The sequence below is a fragment of the Ostrea edulis genome, chromosome 9 (assembly GCF_947568905.1).
Source record: "Ostrea edulis chromosome 9, xbOstEdul1.1, whole genome shotgun sequence".
In the NCBI taxonomy this organism is placed as follows: domain Eukaryota; kingdom Metazoa; phylum Mollusca; class Bivalvia; order Ostreida; family Ostreidae; genus Ostrea; species Ostrea edulis.
This window is the reverse complement of record NC_079172.1, coordinates 38547420-38569846: the sequence shown is the minus strand read 5'-3', so window position 1 is coordinate 38569846 and position 22427 is coordinate 38547420. Positions and strand designations below refer to the sequence as shown.

Sequence of the window (22427 nt, the reverse complement as noted above, 5' to 3'; positions counted from 1 at the left end):
GGGTAGGTTGGGGCCACAATATGGGATCAAAGTTTTTCATGGGAATTGGGAATAAATAGAAACAATCTTTAAAAATCATCCTCTCAAGAAGCAATGGGCCAGAGGAGCTGAGATTTATATGAAAGCTTCCTGACATAGTGCAGATTCAGGTTTTTAAATATCATATATGGCCTCCAGGGGTAGGTGGGCCCACAATACGGACTAAGGTTTTACATGCAAATATATATGGAAAGTCTTCAGATATGGGCCAAGGTAACTCAGGTGAACGATGTGGCCCTTGGGCCTCTTGTTCTAAATGTATATTCACATTATATATAGGAGTGATTTCAATATCACGACATACTTTAGTCATATCAAGCGCATGCTATATGTGTATTTGCATAAATATCTGAATTGTAATCAATAAATAGATCTAGGGGCCTATATGAATAGAAAAAAAACCCTCTTATCTATATGTATAAATACATTGATACATTTTCATATATAGATATAGTTTTTTATCGTTCTTATATATATATATATATATATATATATATATATATATATATATATAAAGCACGGAAATAGCAATGAACATAACTGCCCTAAGTGAAGAAATAATTAATATAAAGCTCAGAAAATTTCACTTTATTTTAAAAGTTATCTATCAAATACAATTTATTATTTTTTTTTAAATTCATTTTTATTTTCATTTTCTATATATAGAATGTCTCGGATATTTTCGAATCGGGTTCGTAAAACGAGATTTCCATCCGAGAAAGGTTTTCGTTTAGTATCCAACATTAACTTCCTGTTATAGAAACATACGTAAAATTTTGTCAAACGGTAAGTTAAAGTTGTGTTTTAATGTGATACACGTATCAATACTTTCTCAACTGCCATATAATGGTCATGCAGTGATATGATTCATGACACTACCGATCGGAAGCGCGGAACCTGAAGCAGTAAGCCTAGCTGCAATAATGTAGCCCTATCCGATTTTTTAAAAATTCTGTATTAATTTCTGACGTTTTTGGGATAGGGCTAGAATTCCATAGGGTCTCCGCAATGGTGCAAAATAATTTATGAATAGCCGATAATAAGCTCCGTGTATTAGTCCCAAATGTTGTTTACACCAAAAGGAGTACCAACTTTGTGCTTGGCCATGTTTAAAGGGTGTTTTTCATTAAACATCATGTACAGCATGCAAAATTCTTGGTCTGCTCCGCCATGCTTGTTATCGCTAGATCTCGTAGGTTGATCTACTGTAACAAACTTCCGCCAGAGTTTGTTTGCTTACAAACCAAACTCTTTCAATTAGGCATTATGGGATAGCGATTTCTTAGGCCACGTATAGTACTGTGTGACGTCATTGTAGAATGACGAAAAAACATAACGTCAAACATACACAAGTTTCAAAACAAGAATGTAAACATCAAGTTCATTACTTTACACAATAACTTGAACAGAGTCTCCCTACTTTTTAATGATCTTTTAATCATTTTATGTTTAAAATAAAATCCTAATTTTATATTAATGCTCTTAATGTCAATATCTTCAAACTTTTAACTACGAACTAATTCTTTAGTGTTATTTGCCTGCGTGATAATCGCGGACTCACAATATACAATTCTGTATATTGTACTGTGTGCACATAGGAGAGGTCTATTCATAGATGACGTAATGAGGCATCGACGGGGAGTTTGCCACTGTAAAACCTGACAATCTGCACGAAAATGTAGTTACTCGAGCCACTCTGACAAAGATTAGAAAGAAAATCATATGGTTGTAGAAAGAATTTACACTCTGTTGTTTGTTTTTTAACTTGATATTAAATCTAAACCTTTTTAATACCGACGAAATAGCTTTCTCATCCGTACTTGTCCATTGATGTAAATACTACCTTATATGGCATATGCAAATAACTTGACAATCGGAAGTTGAAACTCCAGTACATCAAACATGGTGTACAAATATGAATCATGAAATTGTTGAAGCCTCACAAATTGTAAGTTGCATGTTGTAAATTTCTATATTGACTAAGAAACATAGAAAATATCATTTTATTTACGTAAAGAAAGTCAGCGAATGTTTAGAAATCTGAATGATCAAAAATGTTGCGGGAATGAATCACTCCCGAATTTGCACCATTACGGAGATCCTAAGGAGTTGTAGCCCCCTCCCAAAAATAAAAATTCAGAGAGGGCTACATTATTGCAGCTACAGTAAGCCCTAAAAACAAAAACCATGGCCCCATTCTTCCATAGGAAGTGCAGGTTTCATTTTGAGGCATTGTCGCTCTGCGACTTTATTATATATAACACAAGTATATCTACATTGATAGAGTAACTATGTAACAAGAGGCCCATGGGCCACATTGCTCACCTGAGTCCCCTTGGCCCATATCTGAAGACTTTCCATATATATTTGCATGTAAAACCTTAGTCCCTATTATGGCCCAAACTACCCTTTGCAAACTTGAATCTACACTATGTCAGAAAGCTTTCATGTAAATGTCAACTTCTTTGGCCCAATGGTTCTTGAGAAGAAGATTTTCAAAGCTTTTTCCTATATTTGTATGTAAAACTTTGACACCCCCACCCCCCCCCCCCCCCCCCCACCCCCACTTGTGGCCCCATCCAACCCCCGGAGCCCGTGATTTGAACAAACTTGAATCTGCATTATGTCAGGAACCTTTCATGTAAATCTCAGCTTTTCTGGCTTAGTGGTTCTTGAGAAGAAGATTTTAAAAGATTTTTCCTATATATTTGTATGTAAAACTTTGATCCCCTATTGTGGCCCCATCCAACCCCAGGGGCCCATGATTTGAACAAACTTGAATCTGCATTATGTCAGGAAGCTTTCATGTAAATCTCAGCTTTTCTGGCTTAGTGGTTCTTGAAAAGAAGATTTTTAAAGATTTTCCCTATATATTTGTATGTAAAATTTTGATCCCCCCTTGTGGCCCCATCCTACCACCGGGGGCCATGATTTGAACAAACTTGAATCTGCAATATGTCAGGAAGCTTTCAGGTAAATTTCAGCTCTTCTGGCCCAGTGGTTCTTGAGAAGATTTTTAAATGACCCCACCCTATTTTTGCATTTTTGGGATTATCTCCCCTTTGAAAGGGACATGGCCCTTCATTTGAACAAACTTGAAAGCCCTTCACCCAAAGATGCTTTTGGCCATGTTTGGTTGAAATTGGCCCAGTGGTTCTGGAGAAGAAGTCGAAAATGTGAAAAGTTTAACAGACAGACAGACAGATGACGGACAAAAAGTGATCAGAAAAGCTCACTTGAGCTTTCAGCTCAGGTGAGCTAATAAAAGTATATATACATTGATAGACCACAGTCTATGCGAAAGTTTTTTGGACCACATAGGACATTCGGTCCTGTGTAATCAATGAACACACTGGACCGAACCAAATTTTGTCAGACCGAAAAACCTAATGTAATGAAACATGTGAAAATGCAAAACCAAGGGAATCTTATTTATTATACTAGTAATACTACTATACTAGGGATCCCTCCCGTATAATACTTTAGACAGTCCATGTGGTTTTAATCACATTCATTTACATATTTGGATTTGTGTGCTATTTTTTACTTATAACAAACATTTAAATGACTCTGCATCAAAATAGTAAAGCTCAAAACCGAACTCTGAGACATCGGACATTCTGGTCTGGTGTTAAAAATGATGCATCGGACCTGAGGCACTGCACATCGGTCAGGTCCGACGGTCCGATGTCTTTCGCATAGACTGAGACAACTTCTTTCCAGGATATTTAAGAGATCCTGTCCGAATTCCATTCTGAACAGTTGGGATTACTTTCTTCGATTCCTTCATACTTTTTAACAATAGCTTTTGTTGATTAATTTAATATATGTCATGACTGTTTTTGAGGGCGAAGCGAAAAGTATTGGCATCTATATCCACAACAGGAACAAAAAATATCCTGAAGTTAGCACTAAACATGTGAGGACAGCATCCTCCTAACTTTGATAGACATTTGATCCGCCTATTTATTAAACGATGTGAACTTGGGTACACAAGATCTAATATGGAGATATACATGTCCATATGCTCGTATTCGAATCTACGCTATTTGGACCAAAAATTTCAAGTTTCATAGGTATGGTATAATTTTTCAGCAGTTTTCTATATTTTCATTCTAAACATGTATATGTGTTACCTATAGGAAGAGCTCCACTTTCACGGCCCCCCGGGCCTTGAGAGGGCGAACGTGATAGGGCTTCGCCCTCTATTAGGTTACAAGCATTTCTGTAGTGGACAGGCATAGCCTACATCCACTTCTCTTCACAAATCTTTGCGTTTTGATCCTGGAAAACTTGTAATTGCTGGAACTGGTGACAGTTTACACTTGGAACAAAGTTTCCACTAAAATATGCTTGGATTCATTTAACAGACAAGTTATTTCCACAACATTAACATTAATGCATCTGTCACAAGGAAATCAACACTTGCTTGCTGTTAGTCCACTTTCACATGTTCCTTGTCTCGGGGTTAAAGTTTATGTTTATCTCTATTAGCAGTAGAAAAAAAAATCGAAAATCCAAAGTTGGAAAAATTAGTAAACATGTATTTTGCTTCTCAGAAAGCTTTTTGACATTTTATTTTTATTCAAACATGTATTTCTATTGATATCAACAAGAATATTGTAACTAGAGCAAAGCTCGTTGCAAAGCAACGAGAGGTCTTCCGTCAGAGCTGTGTGACATAAAAACCTTGAACTTTGAATAAAGGTGTACTATAAATTTTTATCGTAAGGTGTTTAATAAATTTATACTACTCAAGTACATGCGTGTATGATCTCATTCCACGAATCAGTCTTTTGAGGTTATATTTAGGACGACAATGTTTACTTTGTGTACATGCCCTGGTTCACACGCGATGGTTCCTCGAGGCGGTTACGTAATTGTAAACAAAAACAAACCCCACGGTGTATGTAAGATGTGTGTAGTTAATGACTGAGTTATTCTATGCTTGAAGGTTTGTTTCTTCAATTAAATATATCGTTGTTTTAATAACAAACGTAGAAGAGATAACCTTTTCCTATTTTTTTCTTTGGAACGATTGTTTATATTAAAGCTACTAAATAATAATAAAAAAAAGAAAATTGTCGATAGATGATTTTTAAAGGAACCATAGATCACGTTAAAACCTTATTTTAAAAGAATATTAGCATTTCGTGGAGTCAGATTTATCAATTAAAGCAAGTTTATCTAAGTTATACGCATATTTTTCCCCCTTCACCTACCTAATGATACGGTTACCTGTTTGCGGTTCAAGCTTTTTACTTATATATAACACAATACTCGAGCAAAATATTATGTTTATGAGATCAATAAGATGTTAAAGAACAACTTTTCCAGCGAAAGCCATATCGAAATATTTACCGTTTTTGAGTTATAAAGCGAAAACTTTGAAGATCCCCAGATCCCTAATTTAAGGGGCCAGCCCCTTTTTAGGGATATCAAAAGAAAGCTCTTAACATTTTGCACAACTTTTGTTCTACACGTCTTAACAAAATATTTTTAGTTTAAAAGATGTAAATTTTTGCTCCTTTAGGCGTCCTAATTTTTTAACCCTGTCAACCACCATTTCGAACGCTGTAATCAAAAAACCAAAAACGATGTGCACAACTACAATGCTCCTACTTTTCATTTTCAATGCATTTTCTGCTCAAGCTTATACAGTCTCGGAGCCTTTGTCTGGAAACCAAAGCCCCTAAAATTTCATTCAGAAGGGAATTTCTGAAATGTAGTACATGATTTGAAAATTGTTCTGTAAAGTTTATAAACCCTGAAAATTTGAGCAAAATCCATACAGAAATGAGCGAGATATGAAGCTTCAAAGTTAGCATCTAGGAAAAAGAAGAAGAAAAAGAATAATAAGAATAATCTTAACCAGCACAACCAGTAGAAGGTCTTCCGTTGTTACGGAAGACCTTAAATATAACAAAATGCTTTTTGAGAACTAAAATGCATGTTTTCTAATTTTTCCAATTCCAGATTTTCAAAGTCAATGAAACAAATTATTATAAGTTTGATTACAAATATGTCATAACAAACAAGAGTCATCTCTCTTTGCTGGGATGATACAGGGTTAGCTCGATTTGCTTCAGTTTTGATTCAGAACAGCACGATTGGGTTTTTTTTAGTCGACTCGTGTAGTGAGCATTGGGTCCATCTTGCGGATTCACCACTTTACTGCCACCTTAGCTCGTATGCAACTGAATGTAGTTTGACTGGCAGTGTATGTTTTGTGAAATAAAATCATTTGCCATGCACATGCATTGCTTGTGAAAATATTTTAGATGCCGGCCTCGACCTAGCAGGTCTGCAACTGAATACAGTTGGGAGAGGATGAGACTCTGTGAATATGAAAGCAGACACTGCATGTCTTTCATTGAGTCTATTAAAGTGATCAAGTCATGCAGATGTGCTGGGTACCATGGATAGTGACCTTTGATCTTGAATTTTTCTGCTCACACAACTTTTGAAATTTTATGGGTCGATGTGTCGTGTTTCCTAGTTTATGACGTTGAAATTCCATAGATATCTAGTTAAGCATACTTATGTATGTACGTTGCATTTTGTTTTATTGTGCTTTAAAGATTCAGAATTAAAGCTTATAAGACAGTGCTGTATATACCCCCCCCCCCTTTGTTGGAAATCGTGGATGAGTCAATCTGAGCCCTTTGAATTTCCATTTGGTTCATGTTAGGTCCAATTTATCTAATGACATTACCAAAACTAACATTTATAATGAGTAGCATACTTAATTTATTTTATTCAAGTATAACTGTATTATCATTTTTAGACATCATGTCTATATATATAACTGCATATTATAACTCTGATAGAAAAAACACTGACAGTCTAAAAAAGAATTATGTGCAGCATAATTTTTAGATTTTTAAACAAAATGTATTGTCAATCTAAAATGCATGAAAGGTGAAGATTACGAACACTGATCAATCTCATAACTCCTATAAGCAATACAAAATAGATAGTTGGGCAAACACGGACCCCAGGACACATCAGAGGTGGGATCAGGTGCCTAGGAGGAGTAAGCATCCCCTGTTGACTTGTCACACCCGTCGTGAGCCCTATATCCTGATCAGGTAAACGGAGTTATCCGTAGTCAAAATCAGTGTGCCAAGAACGGCCTAACAATCGGTATGAAACATATGTTAGACAGCATTTGACCCAATGATAGGTTGTATTGATGAACTAGATCACTATAACGACCATAGCATATGATATTTCATTTATATGTCATAATTCAACAATTCTATTAATTCTATCTTTGAAAACTCTGTTGATTTACTTCTCTCTCATAAAACATTTAATCTGATTAATCTGTTCTGTTATATAATCAGCAATGTTGATTTCACCTCACCACTGACAGAAATGTTATCCTCATGTAATTTAAAGATAAACTGCAATGATCTACCAGACCATATTCTGTTGGTATCTGAGTGGTGAATCTCAACACAGTAGTGATTTAAATCTCTGTTGCATAAAAATCCACATGTTCTGCACATATCTCGAACACCATTTTTGTTGTTTTTGATGTGTGTAAAATCTAAACTGAACCGAAATCCAGAATTTGTAATCGAAGCGAAAGGTATTAATCACAGTACACCGAAATTTGGTGCACCGCACAGCCCTATTGCTGATATTGACATTTTTTTCTATTTCACATGTGTTACCATAACAACTTGCTGTGCACTCTAATATAAATTGCGTCAATCATCAGACAGGTGTTTCTAGGCCTGTGTGCCTATTGTGCAAAAAATACTGGTAACCACTATTATGACAAGCAGCTTGTCTGAATGTCATTTATTTTGGCATATCGATTGCTGGGTCGATTGAAGTCTTTAGATATGGCCTTGGATTTCTCAAGTGAAATCTCTCCCAGTTCAAATTCAGTTAAAAGTTTCCAATCTCTCTTTTTGGTGGTTTCAGCTTTAGCAGTAAACAACCACAACATGGGTAGATATAGTTCTAGCCCTGAGGTCCGTCGAAGGAGAAGCTCTTCTACCAGTACGGAATCTTCCATGGACTCGGATGACAGCTCATATAACAGAAAGAGGTCAAGGTCAAGGGACCGAGATCAAGGAAGGAAAACAAAGAAAAACAGATCAAGATCAAGATCATTTGATAGAAAAAGACATTCAAGGTCAAGGTCATATGATAGATACAGGGACTCACATTCTAGATCCAGTTCACCAGTCAGAAAGAAAAGGTCAAGGTCATTTGATAAAAGGAGACGATCAAGATCGAAATCTTTTGAGAGACACAGAAATACGAATGGGAAAATGTACTTGGACAAAAACTCTGCTCAGTCACCACGGAGATATAGGTCAAGGTCACCTCTCCATGAACCATCATCTAGAGGGGACATATACTGCCATGACGACAGAACTTCTACTCAGAGATTCAATAGAGAAGAAGGGGGCGGATCCAAGCCTTTTCATGGTTATGGTGGAATGGGTCGCTACAACAGAGGTCACAATGGTATGCTGCCGGACTTTTTTGACAGGTAGGTGAATAGAAGAATCAGAGTGTCAGATCTGAATATGAAAGATACTAAGGTTTATTTACTTATTCTTCCCACTGTGTACAGGTAACTGTTGCTTGTCTGTACCTTTGTTTGATATGGTTACTGATGATTTGGATGTGATTTTAGTGTGTTACATATGTCAGAGATATATATTACCAATGTTTTGTCAGAAATGAACCAATGTTATTAGCCGAGTTGCAACGAAGTTGAACTCGGCTATTGGTTTGGTTGGCGGGCAGGCGGGCGGTTGGGCGTCAACAATTGGTTTCCGGATGATAACTCGAAAAGTTTACAATCTAATCAAATGAAACTTTGATATATTGTTGTGTACCAGGTAAGTAAGACCCCTATTGATTTTGGAGAAAAATGGTCAAAGGTCAAGGTCACAGTGACCGAAAATAGAATGAAAATTTCAGAAAAATTTGGTTTCCGGATGATAACTCAGAAAGTTTAAATCCGAATCAAATGAAACTTTGATATATTGTTGGGTACCAGGTAAGGAAGACCCCTATTGATTTTGAAGAAAAACAGTCAAGGTCACAGTGACCAAATATAAAATGAAAATTTCAGAAAAATTTGGTTTCCGGATGATAACTCGAAAATTTAAATCCGAATCAATTGAAACTTTGATATATTGTTGGGTACCAGGTGAGGAAGACCCCTATTGATTTTGGAGAAAATAGGTCAAAGGTCAAGGTCATAGTGACCGAAAATAGATTTAAAATTCCAAAAAATTTTGGTTTCCGGAGGATAATTCGAAATTTTTTGATTTGAATCAAATGAAACTTAGATATATTGTTGGATACATGCAAAGCAAGGCCCCTATTGATTTTGGAGAAAAAAGGTCAAAGGTCAAGGTCGCAGTGACCGAAAATAGATTGAAAACTTCAGACAAATATGGTTTCTGGACAGTAACTCGAAAAGTTTAAAACTGAAATTAGTTCTTCACAATTATAAATATGCCACATCATTCCTAACTTTACAATGTATCCCATGCAACTCGGCTCATGCACCCCTGGGTGCATATATTGATTTTTTTTAACTGTATTTTAGCAGTGACCTTTCATTAACATAAAAACCTATATACAGCAGAACTTTGGTATCTCAAACATTGATACAGTCCACTCCACTTATATTGAAGTCGGTTATATTGAACTATCTGTTAGATTGAAGTTAAAATAAATCCCCCAGTAGCAATATTTGTGTAGTTCAGCATTGGTTATATTGAACTTTGGATATAATGAACAATTCAGGTCGGTCCCCTGAATTTCATTATATCCGGAGTATACTGTATTTTGAATACCATGTATATGTCGAAGTGATTCGGAAGTCCCAACCACTTATTCTTTAAGTATTTTATCCTCGGATATCTCGGAAATTTTTTCTCTGTCCCAAGATAACAAGGTTTTTGACTGTATTACAAAATTTGAATATAGGAAAGAGATGTTCAGATTGTTTGTATTAGCGGGGTATGTAAATCATGAATGTAATTTGCTGATTATACATATTGCTTCCGTGCTCTATATACCTCATAAAATACAGACAACACACATCTAATTCCATAAATCATTTGTAAAATTCTGCAGACTTCAGAGCAGTTTCTGGGATCTCAAGCACTCTGTGAACCACACTTTGATTTGTATAAGTGATGCTCTTAGTTTTAATTTTCTCATTCACACATTTATGTTCTGCTTCTAGTTTACATTATCTCTGTTTTAGTGTATGTTCAATACCATTCTATTTCTAATTTTAATTCAGATATTTAGATTGTCTTTGAAATATTTCTCATCTTGGATTATGTTGTACTTGTCAGACGAAGAGAAGAAAGAGAAAGGATAGGGGAGATTGGGATTCCGGAATGTTGGGTGCATTCACCTACACACGCCCACATAACAGACTCCGAGTAAGTATGTCACCTACACACGCCCACATAACAGACACAGAGTAAGTATGTCACCTACACACGCCCACATAACAGACACAGAGTAAGTATGTCACCTACACACGCCCACATAACAGACTCCGAGTAAGTATGTCACCTACACACGCCCACATAACAGACACAGAGTAAATATGTCACCTACACACGCCCACATAACAGACACAGAGTAAGTATGTCACCTACACACGCCCACATAACAGACACTGAGTTAGTATGTCATTCACCTACACACGCCCACATAACGGACTCTGAGTAAGTATGTCACCTACACACGCCCACATAACAGATTCAGAGTAAGTATGTCACCTACACACGCCCACATAACAGATTCAGAGTAAGTATGTCACCTACACACGCCCACATAACAGACACAGAGTAAGTATGTCACCTACACACGCCCACATAACAGACTCCGAGTAAGTATGTCACCTACACACGCCCACATAACAGATTCAGAGTAAGTATGTCACCTACACACACCCACATAACAGACTCCGAGTAAGTATGTCACCTACAAATGCCCACATAACAGATTCAAAGTAAGTATGTCACCACACGCCCACATAACAGACTCTGAGTAAGTATGTCACCTACACACGCCCACATAACAGACTCCGAGTGAGTATGTCCAGTCACCTACACATGCCCACATAACAGACTCCGAGTAAGTATGTCACCTACACACGCCCACATAACAGACTCCGAGTGAGTATGTCCAGTCACCTACACACGCCCACATAACAGACACAGAGTAAGTATGTCAGACACCTACACACACCCACATAACAGACACAGAGTAAGTATGTCAGTCACCTACACACGCCCACATAACAGACACAGAGTGAGTATGTCACCTACATACGCCCAGATAACAGACACAGAGTTAGTATATCAGAGTCAGCTACACATGCCCACATAACGGACACAGAGTGAGTATGTCACCTACACATGCCCACATAACAGACACAGAGTAAGTATGTCATTCACCTACACACACCCACATAACGGACACAGAGTGAGTATGTCACCTACACACACCCACATAACAGACACAGAGTAAGTATGTCAGTCACCTACACACACCCACATAACAGACACAGAGTAAGTATGTCAGACACCTACACACACCCACATAACAGACACAGAGTAAGTATGTCAGTCACCTACACACGCCCACATACACATAACAGACTCAGAGTTAGTATGTCAGACACCTACACACACCCACATAACAAACACAGAGTAAGTATGTCAGTCACCTACACACGCCCACATACACATAACATACTCGGAGTTAGTATGTCAGACACCTACAGCATTATAAGAGAACCCTTTGTCCAATGGTCATCAAATTTTATAGTTAGGTTGTTCATGATAACAGTGACCTGGCAGTGACTAGTAGATGACCCTAATTGGTTTTCAGGTCCACAGCCAGAGTTTATAGCAATTTTTGTCCAACTGATAACTAGAAAACCCTTTGTACAGTGGTCAGCAAACTTCATAATTTGGTCATTACTAGTACCTGTATACAGGTATTGCCTCACTTACATAACCCCACTTGATTTTCAATTAAAGGTTACTGGGTTTTCCAGCTTGCACACAGCAATTGTTGTTCCACAAATAACTAGAGAACCCTTTGTCCAATAGTTATCAAGTTTCATAAGCAAAATGCACATGACCAGTAAATGACCCCTATTAATTTTCATGCTCAAAGGTCTATGTTTTTTTTTTTAGCATGCATACAGCAGTTTATGTATATTGTCTAAACAATGATTAGAAAACCCTATCTTTGTCCAACGGTCATCAATCTTTAGAGATAGGTAAGTAACAACAAGGAAGTAAACCCTATCTAATTTTAGGTCAATATGTTTCAGGTGGGGTTTTTCCCATGCATATCGCAATTTTTGTCCAACTGATAACTTAAAACTTCCTTCTGAATAGTCATCAAACTACATATAGGCAATCTGAAGATCACTAAGGTATGACCCTTGGTTTTCAAGTCAAAAGGTCACCATTGTTGAAACATGGATTTCACTTTGGTGAAAGGGGGCACATATATCATATGTTTCAGGGATGTGTCTTATTATTAAAAACAAACCTATTATTTAGTATTCCCGGGGTGTCCGGATAGCGTAGTGGTTGACGCACTCGCTTCTCACCGCTGTGACCCAAGTTTGATCCCCGTGATCAGCAGTGGTTATTTGTGAGAGGGTATGGTGGTCGCCCGCTCAGACACATGGGTTTCCTCCGGGTACTCTGGTGTCCTGCCACACAAAGGCCCCCTAGCACAAACATCTGTGTCGGTAAATAGCAAGTACATACACTGTAGCTAATGCTCATTGTTGATTAGGTATCAAAATTATCCGACTTTAGAAATAAAGATTACTATTATTATTAGAATAAAGATTATTATTATTATTATTCCACTACATTTCTATTGATACAGGATATTAATAGTGGCTTTTGCTTTTTTTTTTTAAGGTCCGAATCTGAGAGTGGGGACTCTGCAGGGAAAAGTGACTCTTCTTCAGGTATACAGGTGTTTGTACAGATTCCGTATTGTTAGCTATTTCACATGAAGGGAATCGGTGAAGACATGTCAACATTACTATAAGAATATTTATATTAGAATAAAGTAATAAGCACATGTATTTTATACAGGCTTGATTTTTTATTTTATTTTTTTTAGATATTTTCATTTTGTTTTATTTAAAGATGACAGAAAAAAGAGAAGCAAAAAGAAAAAGAAGAAGGAGAAAAAGCACAAGAAGAAAAGTTCTAAGAAGTAGGTTCCATTGCTTCATAATTCGCAGTATTACATCATGTCCAGGGGCGTGCAATTAAAAAAAATTACCTACTAGTCCAGGGGCTAGTGACAGTAACAAAGTTACTAACCCAAGATCGTCTGCTACTAGCCCATAAACTACTGATAGTAATATAACAAAACACCTAGAAATGGAGTTGATACATGCAAGCTGAAATGTAAATTTGCAAACACTGGTCAGTTTCATATCTATTATTATTAAACAGTTTGTTTGATAGCTTCTGGCTAAGTGGTGAATGATTCAGTTTAATTATAATTTTATGATATTTCATACTTTCTACACGGAATGTGAGCAACCTTCAAGTTCAAGAAAGTTATAAATTTTCCCCTGGACCTTTGGATTTTGCAATATCTTGATCTTTTTTACAGTATTTGCAATGCACGAGATTTTTCTCATCATCAAAGTACAACAATCATGTGGTGTTGTCCATTGTATCTGTCTAGCTAACGTTTTCTCTTTGGAAAAAAAGATAATAAACAATATCCTATAAAGAATAAAATTTATGAAAATTGAGGACAGAGTAAACAGTGAAACAGGGACCTCGGGAACATAGAACTAATTCTCCTTTTTGTCATGCCGGTCACGGTAGCTCAGTGGAAGAATGTTGCTACACAACTGGGCGGTCGTGAGTTTAAGCCCCGCTCGTACCATGACAGTGTCAAACCTAAAACATAAACATAGGTAGTGATTGTCCTTCGGCGAACGCTCAGCATTTAGAAGTGAGAGTCATGCGTCTTTAGGATATGACCTTAAAAACGGATGCCCCGTATCATGGCAGTCATTGGCACGATAAAGAACCTTCACTGCTACAGCTGTAAGTGATAAGCATAGGACTAAATTTGTGGTACTTCACTTACAACTAGTGATGTCTCAATACGAGTGCAAAATTATCGACAGGACGTAAAACAACCAATCAAATTAATCATTTTGTTACTTTACTGACAATTGACATCAATGAGCAATGCATTATACGTTAAACTTGACTTGCCAATAAAGTTAATTCGTACGTAAAGTTGGTCAACATAAATATTAACAGTTGTACAATGAATAATGCATTTACTTTCACTTTAGATTTACTAGCCCGATGGGCTAACACAGCATTGATTTTTGCTCACCCGATCTCGGGCGTCGGACGATGATAATTGCACACCCCTGATGTCTTATAGCCATTTCTGCTTGATTTGCGGTGAACCTTCAATGACCAGGGAGTTATTAAATTTCAAATAAAAAGACAGTCGCACATTTTATTGCCGCAGTGGCCGAGAGGTTAGAGCATTCGCAACAGACCTAAGTCGTTAAAACAGGTAGTGACAGTTCCATCGCCAAACACTCGGCATCTGGTGTGAATATCACGGGTCCTCGGAGATGACCTTAAAAACGGATGTCCCGAGTCACTAGGTGTGGCAAGCTAAAGAACCCTCACTGCTCAATGGCCGTAAGCGCCGAGCATAGGCCTAAATTTGAAGCCCTTCACCGATCCTGGTGACATCTCCATATGAGTGAAAAATTCTCAAGAGAGAAGTTAAGCAAGATACAATCAATCAACAGTATCTATGTTGAGGCAGTCTAGCAAAGGTTTTTTAAAAATCCCAAGTAACATAGTCTGATAATTCAGTAATAAAAATTTGGTGGGGGGGGGGGGTACTGTTTTCAAGCAAATTGTTTGATTTTATAGTGCTTTTAACACTTTTAAAATGGGAGAGTACTGTATTCTTGTGATATCTTTGCATATATACATACAAGTAAGATGAATTACACTAATGTAGCCATTTCTGTTCGCTAATATACAGTAAAAAGAGCAAGAAAAAGAAATCAAAGAAACAGAGAAAGAAAAAGGCAGATTCCAGCGCCAGCGAATCAGAAAGCGAGGAAGAAATGTGGCTGGAGAAGACAGGTATACAGCAGGGGGCATGTTACAGATAATCCACTGTACCTTATACAACGGGGGAGGGGGGCATGTCACAGAGAATCTACTGTACCTTATACAGCAGGGGAGGGGGCATGTCACAGAGAATCTGCTGTACCTTATACAGCAGGGGAGGGGGCATGTCACAGAGAATCCACTGTACCTTATACAACAGGGGAGGGGGCATGTCACAGAGAATCCACTGTAACTTATACAACAGGGGAGAGGGGGCATGTCACAGAGAATCTACTGTACCTTATACAACAGGGGAGAGGGGGGCATGTCACAGAGAATCCACTGTACCTTATACAGCAGGGGAGGGGGCATGTCACAGAGAATCTACTGTACCTTATACAACAGGAGAGGGGGCATGTCACAGAGAATCCATTGTATCTTATACAGCATGTACCTTATACAACAGGGGAGGTGGGCATGTCACAGAGAATCTACTGTACCTTATACAACAGGGGAGAGGGCACATGTCACAGATAATCTACTGTACCTTATACAACAGGGGAGGGGGCATGTCACAGAGAATCTGCTGTACCTTATACAACAGGGGAGGGGGCATGTCACAGAGAATCTATTGTACCTTATACAACAGGGGAGGGGGGCATGTCACAGAGAATCCACTGTATCTTATACAGCATGTACCTTATACAACAGGGGAGGTGGGCATGTGACAGAGAATCTACTGTACCTTATACAACAGGGGAGATGGGGCATGTCACAGATAATCTACTGTACCTTATACAACAGGGGAGGGGGGCATGTCACAGAGAATCCACTGTACCTTATAAAGCATGTACCTTATACAACAGGGGAGAGGGGGGCATGTCACAGAGAATCTACTGTACCTTATACAACAGGGGAGGGGGGCATGTCACAGAGAATCTATTGTACTTTTTACAACAGGGAAGGGGGGCATGTCACAGAGAATATACTGTACCTCATACAACAGGGGAGAGGGGGGGGGGCATGTCACAGAGAATCTACTGTACCTTATACAACAGGGGAGAGGGGGCATGTCACAGAGAATCTACTGTACCTTATACAACAGGGGAGGGGGCATGTCACAGAGAATCTACTGTACCGTATACAACAGGGGAGGGGAGCATGTTACAGAGAATCTACTGTACCTTATACAACAGGGGAGAGGGGGGCATGTCACAGAGAATCCACTGTATCTTATACAGCATGTACCTTATACAACAGGGGAGGTGGGCATGTGACAGAGAATCTACTGTACCTTATACAACAGGGGAGATGGAGCATGTCACAGAGAATCTACTGTACCTTATACAACAGGGGAGGGGGCATGTCACAGAGAATCTACTGTACCTTATACAACAGGGGAGAGGGGGCATGTCACAGAGAATCTACTGTATCTTATACAACAGGGGAGGGGGCATGTCACAGAGAATCCACTGTACCTTATACAACAGGGGAGGTGGGCATGTCACAGAGAATTTGCTGTACCTTCTACAACAGGGGAGGGGGCATGTCACAGAGAATCTACTGTACCTTATACAACAGGGGAGGTGGGCATTTCACAGAGAATCTACTGTACCTTATACAACAGGGGAGGGGGCATGTCACAGAGAATCCACTGTACCTTATACAACAGGGGAGGTGGGCATGTCACAGAGAATCTGCTGTACCTTATACAACAGGGGAGGGGGCATGTCACAGAGAATCTACTGTACCTTATACAACAGGGGAGGTGGGCATGTCACAGAGAATCTACTGTACCTTATACAACAGGGGAGGGGGCATGTCACAGAGAATCCACTGTATCTTATACAGCATGTACCTTATACAACAGGGGAGAGGGGGGCATGTCACAGAGAATCCACTGTATCTTATACAGCATGTACCTTATACAACAGGGGAGGTGGGCATGTGACAGAGAATCTACTGTACCTTATACAACAGGGGAGATGGGGCATGTCACAGATAATCTACTGTACCTTATACAACAGGGGAGGGGGGCATGTCACAGAGAATCCACTGTACCTTATAAAGCATGTACCTTATACAACAGGGGAGAGGGGGGCATGTCACAGAGAATCTACTGTACCTTATACAACAGGGGAGGGGGGCATGTCACAGAGAATCTATTGTACTTTTTACAACAGGGAAGGGGGGCATGTCACAGAGAATATACTGTACCTCATACAACAGGGGAGAGGGGGGGGGGGGGGGGCATGTCACAGAGAATCTACTGTACCTTATACAACAGGGGAGAGGGGGCATGTCACAGAGAATCTACTGTACCTTATACAACAGGGGAGGGGGCATGTCACAGAGAATCTACTGTACCGTATACAACAGGGGAGGGGAGCATGTTACAGAGAATCTACTGTACCTTATACAACAGGGGAGAGGGGGGCATGTCACAGAGAATCCACTGTATCTTATACAGCATGTACCTTATACAACAGGGGAGGTGGGCATGTGACAGAAAATCTACTGTACCTTATACAACAGGGGAGATGGGGCATGTCACAGAGAATCTACTGTACCTTATACAACAGGGGAGGGGGCATGTCACAGAGAATCTACTGTACCTTATACAACAGGGGAGAGGGGGCATGTCACAGAGAATCTACTGTATCTTATACAACAGGAGAGGGGGCATGTCACAGAGAATCCACTGTACCTTATACAACAGGGGACAGGGGCATGTCACAGAGAATCCACTGTATCTTATACAACAGGGGAGAGGGAGGCATGTCACAGAGAATCCACTGTATGTTATACAACAGGGGAGAGGGGAGCATGTTACAGAGAATCTACTGTATCTTACACAACAGGGGAGGGGGGGGGCATGTCACAGATAATCTACTGTACCTTATACAACAGGGGAGGGGGGCATGTCACAGAGAATCCACTGTACCTTATAAAGCATGTACCTTATACAACAGGGGAGAGGGGGGCATGTCACAGAGAATCTACTGTACCTTATACAACAGGGGAGGGGGGCATGTCACAGAGAATCTATTGTACTTTTTACAACAGGGAAGGGGGGCATGTCACAGAGAATATACTGTACCTCATACAACAGGGGAGAGGGGGGGGGCATGTCACAGAGAATCTACTGTACCTTATACAACAGGGGAGAGGGGGCATGTCACAGAGAATCTACTGTACCTTATACAACAGGGGAGGGGGCATGTCACAGAGAATCTACTGTACCGTATACAACAGGGGAGGGGAGCATGTTACAGAGAATCTACTGTACCTTATACAACAGGGGAGGGGGGCATGTCACAGAGAATCTACTGTACCTTATACAACAGGGGAGGGGGGGGGCATGTCACAGAGAATCTACTATACCTTATACAACGAGGGGGGGTGGGGGTGGGGGGGACATGTCACGGAGAATCTACTATACCTTATACAGGAGGGGGCATGTCATGGATAATCTACTGTACCAGTATCTAAACTAAGAACCACTATTTTGATCCACTGTTTCACTCATCACTCACTCTGTAATTAAAGTACAGTAAAACAAGGTTATAGTGAACCTCCAGGTCCAGCAAAAAACAGGTCATTATAACCTAATTTCATTATACAGTAAACTCAAGATATAGCAGACCTCCAGGGCCAGCATAAAACAGTTCATTCTAATGAAACTTCAATGTATCCAATACAATTTAAAAAAAAAAAATTCTTCCCATAAAAGGAAGGGTCCTGTGAGGATCCTGGTTAAAATAAGCTCTCAGTACCCCTTGCTTGTCGTAAGAGATGACTAAATGGGGCAGTCCTTCAGATGAAACCACAAAAACTGAGGTCCCGTGTCACAGCAGGTGTGGCACGTTATAGATCCCTCCCTGCTCAAAGGTTATAAGTGCCAAGTAGGCCTAAATTTTGCATCCCTTCACCGGCAATGGTGATGTCTCCATATGAGTGAAAAATTCTAGAGAGGGACGTTAAAACAATATACAATTAATCAATCCTTTCAAAGAGGGATGAATATCACTTCACAATAAGTGTGAATTCATTATAAGTGTGTTCATTTTAAGTGTGTTTTACTGTATGTGAACAAGCAATACTTTGACATCACAGTGAGGCGATTTTTAACATGCACACAGAAATGTTTTGTTTTATATTGATCAGAGGGTGAGGATAATGTTCTGTTGTCTTTCAGTGGACATGGGGGAGGAGGAGGAAGATGTTGTTGGTCCTCAGCCATACCAACCAGAGAATTCAGTCGCAAGAATGGAGTAGGTATCCTCACTTCCACACAGAGAAACACACTCAAACATTCTATCACTATATTCCAGATTGAATGATCTAGACAGAGGGCTATAAACCTCAAATAAAGCAGAAGAATAGGCACCAGAATATGTTTAGAAATAGTTCCTCCATTTGAAATTATTTACAGGTTTTTTTTTAATCAATATCAGAAACTGTAAAAAAAAAACATAGGAACCATATAACTATTATGTTATGAAGCTATGTCTTTAAAAGCATTACATTTACCTCCAACACAAGTTGACTGAAATTATTGACTCTATTGCAAACAAATGCATATGTATATGTAAAATTCTTTAATGCTATTTGAGAAAAAAAAAATATTCTACCCATACCATGAAAAGACACTTCACTAAATTCATTTATACGGGTTTAACTTTGAGACTGTGTATTCTTGATTCTTCAGAGTAGGCAAAATCTGGAATATTGAGTTAATATTCTATGATCGAAGTTTGGTACCAAACATGCATACAGTTTATACCACATTTCGATCTGCACAACATCAGGATTAGACAAGTTTGACTGTAGTTTGTACTTTGTCCTTCTTCTATTCAGCTATGGTAAAGCCTTGTTACCGGGTGAGGGTGCAGCTATGGCTGCCTATATTGCTGAGGGAAAGAGAATCCCGAGGAGAGGAGAAATTGGCCTTACCAGCGATGAAATCGATAACTTTGAGAAATCTGGCTATGTCATGAGTGGAAGCAGGTACGTTGAGAATTAATTTTCTTAAATTCTTCATTATTGGGGGTTTAAATTCCAATTTCATGGATCTGATATAATGGAGTATTATAATTTTTTGGTGATTTTGAACTGGATTGCAACATTCAAACTTGATTTGCAGAAACAGTCCATTGTGAATTGGAACATTTTCAAACAAAATTATCCATTCATTTGCATTTCCACTGTTTGTGGTACATCGGTGAGAACAGAGACCAGAAATCTCTCATTAATGACAATGCATCTTCATGACCTCTTTCAAGAAATCTGCATTCATTTGTTGTTTCTGTATTATTTTAGACATCGTCGAATGGAAGCCGTTCGATTGAGGAAAGAGAACCAGATTTACAGTGCAGATGAAAAACGAGCTTTGGCCAACTTCAATCACGAAGAAAGATCCAAAAGAGAAAAGAAGATACTGACGCAGTTCAAAGATATGATAAAAAAGAAAACGGAACACAACCACTAGTGCTCGCAGGGGACTGCTGGAATGATTGTATGATTTAAGGATTTCCTACGGTTGAGATACAGTGAAATTGAACTATTTATAAAATTATTAAAATATTTTATAATTGAATTAGAAAGTGGTGTTAAAACATATAGAACCTAGGGAAGAATAATGACGACATTGATTGTGCATAGATAAGAAAAGATAAGCTTGTTTGGTAATAATTTAATTTCATTAATGTAGTTTGATTGGTTTGTTTGACTTTATTAGCATTCTTTTTATCGTATAAACTGAGCTGCTCTTTAAATCGTGACATCTTAGGAATGACATCACAATAGTAGCTCCTCTCTTTCCATTTTGTTGCTATAGTAATTAAGCTCTGGGTCAAATCAAATTCAAAATTTCTTCAGAATTATCCATTAAATTACATTGATTATGCATTTTACTTAATCATAAGGAATGAAAGTATTCATTTTATACGATATACATTTAAATTTGCATATTTCAAATACATGATAATGTTAAATTGTTGAATAATATGAGCACTGCACACAAAAAATAACATTTCTTTTACATGCAGATTTTTTTCGAGACATCTGATTACGGTGTTTTTCTTCGTTGAATAAACCAGTAATGCAATCTGTGTATTCTGTACTCCAGCAATACAGTAATCCGGTATCAAGTTTTCTCTCAAATCTATTTATAGATTTAAACCAGAGTACCGCAAACAGTACAACATATTATTAGTGATGAAACGATTGTCACCGACAATCGATTGTCGATCGTTTTTGGCTCTTCGATTCCGATTATCAATTCTATTTTTCATAATCGATTGTCGCCTGTACACTAATTAATATTTAATCCGAGATTCATCTGACTGTTACTCCCGCTTTTATATCGAGACATGTGCGGGGGAGAGTCAGAGTGGACTCCACATTGAAAATTGGGAATTCAGTGACACCAGCTAGTGTGTATACTGCACATATCCATAAAACTAAAAATAGAAATAACTCCAAAAATAATAAACATTACTTCTATATGTAAATACCGATTACATTGATCATTGATCGAAACAGTTCTTTCGATTATGACCGATTATCGATTATGAAATTTTCTCGATTTTTCAACACTACATAATTATGTATTTTGATGAAAGCTATTAAAACTGTTTGCTTTATTGAATGACAAGATGAAATTTGTGTTAATTTTTCATGATGTTTAAGTTTAAGAAGGTATGACACATGGTGTTATAGTTTAATGAGGTATGACACATCATGTTACAGTTTAAGGAGGTATGACACATCATGTTACAGTTTAAGGAGGAATAACACATTACAGTTTAAGGAGGCATGACACATTATGTTACAGTTTGAGGAAGTAAAACATGTCATGTTATATTAACACTTATTAGAAACTAGAATAGATGAAAATATAATAAGATATGGGTAATGTTTAATACTTTTATGGTATTTGAAATTCCAAATTATCATTATTAAGCAAAAAAAATTGTAATATTGATGTAAGTCATTTAAGAGAGAAAAAATAATACCCATGAGGGATTCGCGCTCATCATCAACAGGTTGGTAGTCTTGCTGAACTAAATATAAAGTAACAATAGTCATATATCAAAAGAGTTTAGGAAGATTTCACCAATGTTTATTCATGCAATTATGGAGCACAATTAATTTCTTCAAAAATTGTGACAATTTCTTATTCCTCATTTAAATTATTAGGAAATTCTTACAGTCCATGTT

At 38.2% G+C, this 22427-nt stretch overlaps 1 protein-coding gene across 2 annotated transcripts; it reads left to right on the top strand.

Moving 5' to 3' along the window:
- The first annotated feature begins 720 nt into the window (after positions 1 to 720).
- LOC125658151 (NF-kappa-B-activating protein-like) lies at positions 721 to 21861 on the top strand. Of its 2 annotated transcripts, XM_048889304.2 has the most exons (10): positions 796 to 944; positions 3887 to 4115; positions 7978 to 8554; positions 10389 to 10478; positions 12999 to 13048; positions 13233 to 13302; positions 15133 to 15236; positions 19402 to 19477; positions 20064 to 20213; positions 20526 to 21861. In XM_048889304.2, the coding sequence occupies exons 2-10, from the start codon at positions 4064 to 4066 to the stop codon at positions 20692 to 20694; spliced, it is 1338 nt and encodes a 445-aa protein (XP_048745261.2). In that variant the 5' UTR covers positions 796 to 944; positions 3887 to 4063; the 3' UTR covers positions 20695 to 21861. The 2 variants fall into 2 exon arrangements, with proteins under 2 accessions (XP_048745262.2, XP_048745261.2); XM_048889305.2 differs by lacking the exon at positions 3887 to 4115 and having other exon boundaries at positions 721 to 825.
- The last annotated feature ends 566 nt before the right edge of the window (positions 21862 to 22427 follow it).

Bases quoted from the DNA above. Each gene is read 5' to 3' on its own strand.
- LOC125658151 (XM_048889304.2), top strand. From the start codon at position 4,064: ATGCTCGTATTCGAATCTACGCTATTTGGACCAAAAATTTCAAGTTTC. The intron at 15,237-19,401 runs GTATACAGCAGG...GTTGTCTTTCAG, and splicing joins AATGTGGCTGGAGAAGACAG to TGGACATGGGGGAGGAGGAG. The intron at 19,478-20,063 runs GTAGGTATCCTC...TCTTCTATTCAG, and splicing joins AATTCAGTCGCAAGAATGGA to CTATGGTAAAGCCTTGTTAC.